At 43.7% G+C, this 9,943-nt stretch overlaps 1 protein-coding gene across 1 annotated transcript in view; it reads left to right on the top strand.

Moving 5' to 3' along the window:
• The first annotated feature begins 2,521 nt into the window (after positions 1-2,521).
• Positions 2,522-9,943, top strand: part of SPMIP4 (sperm microtubule inner protein 4) — a 79,182-nt gene continuing 71,760 nt past the window's right edge. The window contains exon 1 of the mRNA XM_082259783.1: positions 2,522-2,701. Coding sequence (XP_082115909.1) covers positions 2,568-2,701 — 134 coding nt within the window. The 5' untranslated portion in view covers positions 2,522-2,567. The remainder of the gene's footprint in view (positions 2,702-9,943) is intronic.

Raw genomic sequence — 9,943 nt, 5'->3', positions numbered from 1 at the left:
AGAAAGCCAGGCGCTAACATAAAACCTCAGATTCTCAAAGCAAATCCAACATAAACCACATAGATATAATATGTGCTATACATCAATCCATAAAAATCAATTAATATGCAGATAGTGCAAAAAAGTCGATAAAAAAAATGTGAATAGACCTTTTATAAGAATTTCCAACCACCGTGTCAGTCAGCTCAGGAGTCATTATGACATCTTTAATTCCAAAAATAAACCTTAGTTAAAGTCATTGTAAAAATATGTAATCCGTTTTGTAAAAAGATTACATAATGTGCAGTGTGTCTCCTTTTGTAACTTTATTGTCGAAAATACCTTATTTAAAGCGCCGCTGCGTGCTCACGTTACCCGCCGGAACTCTTCTTCCCTGCTCTGAGCATTGCTGAGGGAGGGGCCAAGATCCCCAATGACGTTAGCTCTGCTCCAAGCACTGCAGAGAGAGGGGCCGCTGATGTCAGCCGGTAGGAGAGTAGAAAATCTCAGGTGGGTCACGTGAGCGCCCAGCGGCGCTGGAAATAAGGTATTTTCGACAATAAAGTTACAAAAGGAGACACACTGGACATTATATAATCTTTTTACAAAACGGATTACATATTTTTACAAGGACTTTACTAGGGCTTATTTTCGGGGTAGGGCAGTAGGTAGGTGCTACATATTAAAAAGGCTGCCAACAGGAAGGCAAGGTCACGGTTTATGAGAAATCTACTCCCAGCGAGATATACAGGTGGATATCTGGAGATGTATTGGAGGTGCCTTTTGGATTCCTGGCTATCCGTTGATACTGGCTATTTATCATGTCCCTGCTTGAATTGACCCCCTTTAATCAAGGGGTCTACCTCATCTGGTAAGCATTTAGTGCACACCAGGTGACCCTGTTGTTTGGTGGAGGTGTTGGAGTCTACTAAGTACTGAACTTGCTTTTACCATCCATCTTCTACAAATATTCCATATTGGACACTATATACTGGATTTTCACTCACCGTGATCCACTGTGGACTGTTTTTTGGTTGCACAATTATTTATTTGTTTATTTGCACTTGTATATATTTATGTGTTTTTTTTAGGTGATTGCAAAGTCACATAATTATCTAATCGCATTTGCACTTTTGGTATTTGCACTTTATTTCAATTTATTCACATATGCACTTTATATTTATCTCATCTTGTGGTTCACCTAAGTGTATTCTCGGTCGAGCGCAACTTTATATTTAGCAATATTTTTCTATCTCAGGTGCTACATATTAATTAAGGCTTTCCAGTAAAAGAACGTTAACCACATCCAGCCTTGAGGTGTCTTTATTCGGTTGTCATGCTGCTCTAAAGAGAATGAAAGAGTGCTACTGGTGTCTCCTGGCTGTCAGACTTGGAAAAGATAGACTAGCAACAGGAATCCCTGGGAGTAAGGGGGGTGAAGCCATGCAGCCAGGTGGGTGGAAAGGGGTCAGTCTTTGCCCACCACCCACACATCGGGGAGAGTAAAGCCCCGTACACACGTATCGATCGTCGGCCGAATGATCGGCCGTCTTTTGTCTGAGGGCTGTCGTGTCTGTTGAAAACTGCAAATACTGCACATGAATTTTGTCGGCCAACAACAGCCAACTGCAGAAGTGATGTCATGTGATGGTTAACTTTCCTTGTCTTTTTTCTTTTCTGAGCATGCCCAGTCTTGCAAATCTGCTGTCTGTCGGCCGAATTCTGTACTGACTGGCGAACAATCGGCCATTCTGGTGTCGGCATACAAAAATTTTAATGCTTGCACGACAGATTCTGTTCGGCCGAAAGTGCGCTGTCGGCTGTCGGAAGCATCATACTAACAAGCCGAAAATCTGCCGATCGGTCGTCGGCCGAATCTTTTCGTCCGACAATCTGCACGTGTGTACGGGCCTTAATGGGCAAAAGTATTGTATTGCCCAAAAAAATAAACTCTCCATTGGGGGTTGGCTCATCTGCTCGGTTTGGCCACGCACGAGGCAGCACGCCACCCACCAGCTAGAGAGCTGTCCCTCTTTCTCTCTTGGATGTGGATGTGCAGGGATTACACAACCTACACTGCAGGTTGCTGAAAACAAATTGCATCCAGGGCTGCTTTGCATGTGGATTTTTGCACACCCTTTGATTCCTTCCACAGGAATCTGCAAAATGCCCTACTCGTAAGTGTGAATGGGGCTCAGTGCAGCCACCACCAAGGACTAAGCTGCGATATATTACATTTTTCGGTTTAAACACACTTCAGTGTTCAACAAAGTAGCAGCAATTAAAAAAAAAAAAATTAAAAAAAAATGTATGTAGCATATGCCTTTAGAACTGGCATTTTCTTGTTAATGGATTGAAATGTATGTTTGTGTGTACACACTGCTGCCTATGGAAGTAATTGCAGTGACAGTGCCTGTTACTGTATCCTTGTTAAAGTATAGCAAGTGACACATTGGAATGGTGGAGGTGTGGCTGGCTGTAACCTAGGTGCATGTTCTGCTCTGTTAGTGTGTGTATCTCAGTAGGTGTTCTCAGCATGGAAACAGTCCTGACCAGTTTCCTTCTAATAACCAGCTAAACTATGAGGGATGGCAGTGCAGTACGATCTGTCCTATTACTACCGGCAGACAGAGGGTGCACAGGACCTCTCCCCAACCCTGCAGTCATCTGAACTCTGGACACCCCAACAGACTCCTCAACGATGTACAGTGTCCCCTGAAAGGTAAGGTGTGGGTATGCAGTATGTGTTCTCAATCAATTATTTACTATCCTAATTTCTCTAAAAACATATCGATTTTACAGTTTATAAACTCTGATCTTGGATATGTACTGTATGTGAGACAACTAAATGTCTGGTTTCACAAAGTAGAATATTTGCCATATGTTATTATATTACAAAACTCACTCCATTTTTTTAGTAGTAGTACCTATTTTTGTAGTGATGTGTGCATCTTAGTTAAGCTCCTGTTTACATTGACTGCGGCTTTGAAATCGTGCGACTTCATCTGAAATCGCACAATTTCAAAGCTGCTTGTCAGTGCGACTTCAGATGCGACTTTGAAGAAATCTGTGCTGCTTAATGCACAGATATCTAATCATGTCCCACCCAAAATCGCCAAAAGTAGTGTATGAACCACATTTTTCAAATCAATGCGGTAACGATTCCCGGCAATAGGATGCGATTTGTCATGTGATTTGACCTGTCAAATCACATGACAAGTCACTCCAATGTGAACAGGGGCAAAAGGGCTACAAGTAGGGGAACAAAATGGGAATAAATGGACTGTTGCCTATAAAAACCAAACTGATGATTCTTTTCTATTATTTCTTAGAAAATAAAAGATGAAATCTGAATAATTATTATGAGCAGCAATTCACCCTAAATCACGTTTTTTGTAATAGCCCCTTTAGACTTCATATATTAGTTGATGAGTTCACAGTAACCTCTACTTAATCCCTGAAGTGATTCCAAAGGTTCGTATTTTTTTTTTTTTTTAAATAAACATGTTATATTTACCTTGAGTGGTTTTGCACAGATCAGCCCCGATCTTCTTCTTCTCGGGTTCCCCGACAGCACTCCTGGCTCCTCCTCCTAGACCATTGCCCCAATAGCATGCCGCTTGCTATGGGGGCACTGATGCATGCTATCTCCCGAGCCCCATAAGACACATAGAGTCGTGGCTCGGCCTTGCCCCTTGGTCTGTCCTCATTGGCTTAATAGCTGTGATTGACAGCAGTGCGAGTCAATAGTTACCGCTGCTGTGTCTCAGCCAATGAGGAGAGAGAGAGACCCTGGACAGCCGAGGCTCCCATGCACATTGCTGAATTGAGAGGGGGCTCATGTGAGTATTAGGAGGTTGTGGGGGGAGAAGCACACAGAAGGTTTTTCACCTTCATTAAGGTTTAAAACCCTCAACCTTTGCTACCATTTTAATAGAAATAGAGGAATTACCTCTGTTAACTTATTTTTATTGGTGCATGCTCCAGGGCCGTCTTCCTTCTCCTGGCTTTTCTATCTGTAAAGCAGTAAATAAGGATGAGTGTCTATTATACATACAGCTATAAGGTCTCTTTCACACAGCCATTTACATGCAGTTACTGGATTCCAGTGGCAAGAATCAGCAGATTCTTGCGGCTGGAATGACTGGGGCATGCGAATAGCAGCGGACATCCCTAGCTGCGGGTAGAGACAGATGTCCAAGCCTTGATGCTGCTGACTGTATCCAGACTTAGACATCCTTCCCTAACCACAAGTAACTGCTCTGTGTGCGGCTACATGCAAACAGCGGCTATTTGCATGCCCTGGTCATTCCAGCTGCAAAAATCCGCTGATCCTGTGGCTGCAAATAAACAGACGTGTGAAAGAGGCCTAAGGTTTGAACATTACTTAAAATATTTTTTGAAAGCAGATATCATATAAGATAAAAGGGTGGTAGATGCCCTTTTTATGTTATGAAAATGATGCTACTGTTTAGCAAATCTTTATATTTGGTTAAAAAATACATTTAAATTAATTTTAGTGCACATAAACACATCATATGTTTTTTTTTTTTTATTAAAGTATAAAAGATGAGTTTGCTTCCAGTAGATAGATACCAAATATGTCAGGCCTCAAAATTGCACACACCTGTGAAATGGCAATTAAAAAAAAATTGTCTATAGGTGACAATCTACATGCCTTAAGCTTTAGCTCATCTCTGAAGTCTCAAAACGCCCAACAAGCAAAATCCCATTAATTTCAATGGCCCACATATGAGAGTTTTGTCACCTGGAGCAAAACGCCTGAAGCTCAAAAAAGTGCATAAGCTTCTTTTTTAGCAGATTACAGGCGTTTTTGTTAGATGTCAATCCCTGCCTCCAAACACCTGCAAAAAACACCTGAAAAAACACCTGAAAAGCACCCAAAAAAAGCCTGAAAAACGCCCCAAAAAACGCCTGAAAACGATACGCTCAGGTGTGAACGGAGCATTACAGCTTATCAGTTTAGTGTCAACAGTGAATGATAGTCCCAGAATTATTGCTCTCACTCTGGTATCTAATGTATGTGGCGCAATTGTCATTTTCTTACATGTGCCCATGCAATAGGCTTGTTTTTTTGTTCATATGTGTGTGTACAGGAAGGGAACTTTCAATATTTAAGACAGTTTTATTATTTTTTCTTTACTAATTATTTTATTGAACATTCATTTTTTTTTTTTTACTAACTCAACTTTTATTGCTATCACAAGGGGGCTCATAAGCCCCTAGGTGAGTGGTTCTATTTAAAGAGACATCAGGGGTCCAATAGACGCTCACACTAATGTCACCTCTGCTTACTGTTGAAGCTAATTGAGCATAGACTGTACTTGATCAGCTTCTACCCTGCCAGAGCGGCTGAAGATTGACAGCTGTAAACTTGGAAGTGCTCAGAGGTGAGTGCTTCCAGGTTCATTCTTCACAGGGGCAATAAGCAAACATATGTTCACTAATTCTCTGCCAATCTCCATCCTGATATCTGTTATGGAGGTCCCGAGTACCCAGGAGGGACAGGCGAGCCTTGGACATATGTCCAGCAGCCAGGAGTAAAAATGTAAACAAACTCCCGGCTATGGAGTTTGTGCACATGCAAACACTGTCACCTATGTAATAGTTAGATTAGCAGAAGCTAAATAGTTAAAGTTGGATTATGCACACATATACTGTACAAGACACAAATGACTCCAGTTCTCTATTCACTAAAGTATAACCATGGCCTCCCATTATAAATGCATCTGCACTTATCCTCCCTGCAAAGTCCACAAATACCTGTTGAATTTGCCAGTGAAGTCCATCGAATGCAGCTTTCTGGCTTGACAGCACTGTCTCTGTTGGGAAGTTTATTGTTTGCTTTATAGGTTTTGTGCGTCACATGATAAACTGATTTGGTTCTTGTTTAGACTGTTATATAGGAGCCTTTAGCTGTTCATCCATGCCTCATTAAATGTTTAAATGCAAGCAGAGTAAGCACCAGAATTTGAATTGGTATCAGTTTTCTGCAGTCCACTGTACAGCAGAATTCCAAACTAAAGCTGTTAGATTTCTTTTGCCTAACTTTCCAATGAACAAATGAAAAATAAAACCGTATCCTACATCCATGATAAACAGCGTGGATGGATAAATCTCCCTGCTTGACTTTGGAATTCTGACAATCAACGCTTGCAGCTGGATGCAGGAGAGATGAAGGTTGTGTGCAGCACTAGGCTGGACACCATCTGCAAGCAGAACGGATGAAGGCTATGTGCAGCATTAGGCTGTGGACCACCTGTGTGCAAAATAGAAAAAGGCAGTGTGAAGCACTTGGCTGCGGACTGCCTGGGTGCAGGAGAAAAGGCAGTGTGCAGCACTAGACTGCGGACCACTTGGTTGCAAGAGAGAAGAAGGCAGTGTGCAGCACTAGGCTGCAGACCACTAGGGTGCAGGAGAAAAGGCAGTGTACTGTACCAGGCTTCGGACCACCTGGGTGCAGAAGAGAAGAAGACAGTGTACAGCACTAGGCTGCCGACCACCTGGGTGCAGAAGAGAAGAAGGCAGTGTGCAGCACTAGGCTACGGACCCCCTGGGTGCAAATGAGAAGAAGGCAGTGTGCCGCACTAGGCAGCAGACTACCTGGGTGCAGAAGAGAAGAAGACAGTGTGCAGCACTAGGCTGCGGACCCCCTGGGTGCAAAAGAGAAGAAGGCAGTGTGCAGCACTAGGCTGCGGACCACCTGGTTGCAGAAGAGAAGAAGAAAGGTGCATCACTAGGCTGTGGACCACCTAGGTGCAGAAGAGAAGAAGGCAGTGTGCAGCACTAGGCAGCGGACCACCTGGGTGCAGAAGAGAAGAAGACAGTGTGCAGCACTAGGCTGCGGACCACCTGGGTGCAAAAGAGAAGAAGGCAGTGTGCAGCACTAGGCTGCGGACCACCTGGTTGCAGAAGAGAAGAAGAAAGGTGCATCACTAGGCTGCGGACCACCTAGGTGCAGAAGAGAAGAAGGCAGTGTGCAGCACTAGGCTACAGACCACCTGGGTGCAAAAGAGAAGAAGACAGTGTGCAGCATTGGCAGCAGACCACCTGGGTGCAGAAGAGAAGAAGGCAGTGTGCATCACTAGGCTGCGGACCACCTGGTTGCAGAAGAGAAGAAGTAAGGTGCATCACTAGGCTGCGGACCACCTGGGTGCAGAAGAGAAGAAGGCAGTGTGCAGCACTAGGCTACAGACCACCTGGGTGCAAAAAAGAAGAAGACAGTGTGCAGCACTAGGCTATGGACCACATGGATGCAGAAGAAAAGAAGACAATGTGCAGCACTAGGCTGCGGACCACCTGGGTGCAGAAGAGAAGAAGGCAGTGTGCAGCACTAGGCTGCGGACCACCTGGGTGCAGAAGAGAAGAAGGCAGTGAGCAGCACTAGACTGCAGACCACCTGGGTGCAGTAGAGAAGGCAGTGTACAGTACTAGGCTGTGGACCACCTGGATGTAGAAGAGAAGAAGGCAGTGTACAGTACTAGGCTGCGGACCACCTGGGTGCAGAAGAGAAGAAGGCAGTGTGCAGCACTAGGCTGCGGACCACCTGGGTGCAGAAGAGAAGAAGGCAGTGTGCAGCACTAGACTGCAGACCACCTGGGTGCAGTAGAGAAGGCAGTGTACAGTACTAGGCTGTGGACCACCTGGGTGCAGAAGAGAAGAAGGCAGTGTGCAGCACTAGACTGCAGACCACCTGGGTGCAGTAGAGAAGGCAGTGTACAGTACTAGGCTGTGGACCACCTGGATGTAGAAGAGAAGAAGGCAGTGTGCAGCACTAGGCTATGGACCACATGGATGCAGAAGAAAAGAAGACAATGTGCAGCACTAGGCTGCGGACCACCTGGGTGCAGAAGAGAAGAAGGCAGTGTGCAGCACTAGGCTGCGGACCACCTGGGTGCAGAAGAGAAGAAGGCAGTGAGCAGCACTAGACTGCAGACCACCTGGGTGCAGTAGAGAAGGCAGTGTACAGTACTAGGCTGTGGACCACCTGGATGTAGAAGAGAAGAAGGCAGTGTACAGTACTAGGCTGCGGACCACCTGGGTGCAGAAGAGAAGAAGGCAGTGTGCAGCACTAGGCTGCGGACCACCTGGGTGCAGAAGAGAAGAAGGCAGTGTGCAGCACTAGACTGCAGACCACCTGGGTGCAGTAGAGAAGGCAGTGTACAGTACTAGGCTGTGGACCACCTGGGTGCAGAAGAGAAGAAGGCAGTGTGCAGCACTAGACTGCAGACCACCTGGGTGCAGTAGAGAAGGCAGTGTACAGTACTAGGCTGTGGACCACCTGGATGTAGAAGAGAAGAAGGCAGTGTGCAGCACTAGACTGTTGACCACCTGGGTGCAGAAGAGGAGAAGGCAGTGTGCAGTACTAGGCTGCGTACCACCTGGGTGCAGTAGAGAAGGCAGAAGAGATTAAGTCAATAAGCACGTATTTTTGCACCTTTCTCTAAAGGTGTTTTTTTTTTTTTTTTAATGTGAAGAGCTTGTGACATCATCTCCATGCATCTGCACCTCATCCAATGCCTTGTATTCATTGAACAAAAAAAATCAAGATATTCTGTACATGATGGCAATGCATAGGAAGCATCCCAATGTGGTTACTATGCAGAAGCGCACTGGACCCAGAAGACTGCTGCTATTTGTAGCTTTCATTGGGATTGCTCAGGTATGGGACATGCATCCCTTCATTAGTCCAAGCTGGGCCAATGTAGCTATGCAACAAAAAATAATACTTTAAAGCAGACCTTATTCTAAAATGCAAGGTCCATTTATTTATTAGTGCAACACCCCCTCCCCCCCCCCCCCCATATTTACCGTAAACCTGGCTACTGCCCGTGACACTACTTAGATAACGGTGACACAGCTTTAATATTTGTGCACAAGGCACTTGCCAAAATAGTAGCAACATTATGCCTTTTCTTTCTCTTTGTTTTGTTCTGTAACCATTATGCATTTGTCATTCCAGTTCAAAGCCACACTAAACAATAAGTGATCCAAGGATTAAAGTGTGTTTAACTTTTTGACATCATTAAAGCATATAGAATAGCTAAATCAATTATGACCACATATGTCTGTTTTGTTATGATTTAGGTGTGGAGAGAGATTAAACTGCCTTTGAACATGAGAGTTTTGAAATACACTCTTTAAAGCAAGAGATTAGTTTGCAGTTTAGCGCAATACACTTGAATGTCACTGTGAATGATTTATAAGTAAAGCCAGCAGGCTCAGTTGTCACCCAACAAACCTGTGATTTGATACTATTGTAAAAAGGTTCAGCAGTAGATAGGAGAAGCAGTAACCATACAACCATTTCTTCACAAGCGTCTAGCTCAGGTTCTAAGCCTTGACCCTGCCTGACACCCTACTTCTTAAAATATGGTTTTCTAAAATAGATTGATTTTGTATTAGATCAGAGTTCCTTCAAGAACATAACAACCAAAAGAAGGAAATACAGTATATATTTCATATTTACATAACACCAAAGTCACCGCTATATCTGTTGTCATAAAATCAAATTCATTATTTCTCTTTTATATATGAACATGATAGGTATGTATTTAGCTACTTAGTTCTAACCTATGATTTTATTATTTAATTCTCTTCAAAACTCTCCCATTTTAGTACTGCTGCAACACAATTCTAATAAAACCAAATTGAAGTTCATTCATTCTGAAAACAGTAAAGATTTTAGTGATTTCAGGCTCCTGCCTGTCACCCAATGGGGGACCTTACCAAACAAAGTCATTTTTGAAAAACGAACACTCGGCTGTGAGAGCAAATCTTAGTGCCATCATGTAATGACCGATAAATCGTTCAATGGACATAAATGAATCAGGTTTTTGTTTGTTTTTTCACATATACCTAGTGCAATCACATTAACCTTTCAATTTATCATTCGTTCGGCAGAAAATTTCCAAACTTGTCCTTTTTTTTCGGCTCAAAATTG

This window comes from Pelophylax lessonae (genome assembly GCF_965119305.1).
Source record: "Pelophylax lessonae genome assembly, chromosome: 5".
Classification (NCBI taxonomy): Eukaryota; Metazoa; Chordata; class Amphibia; order Anura; family Ranidae; genus Pelophylax; species Pelophylax lessonae.
The sequence above is the reverse complement of the archived record's forward strand: the minus strand, read 5'-3'. Positions and strand labels throughout refer to the sequence as shown.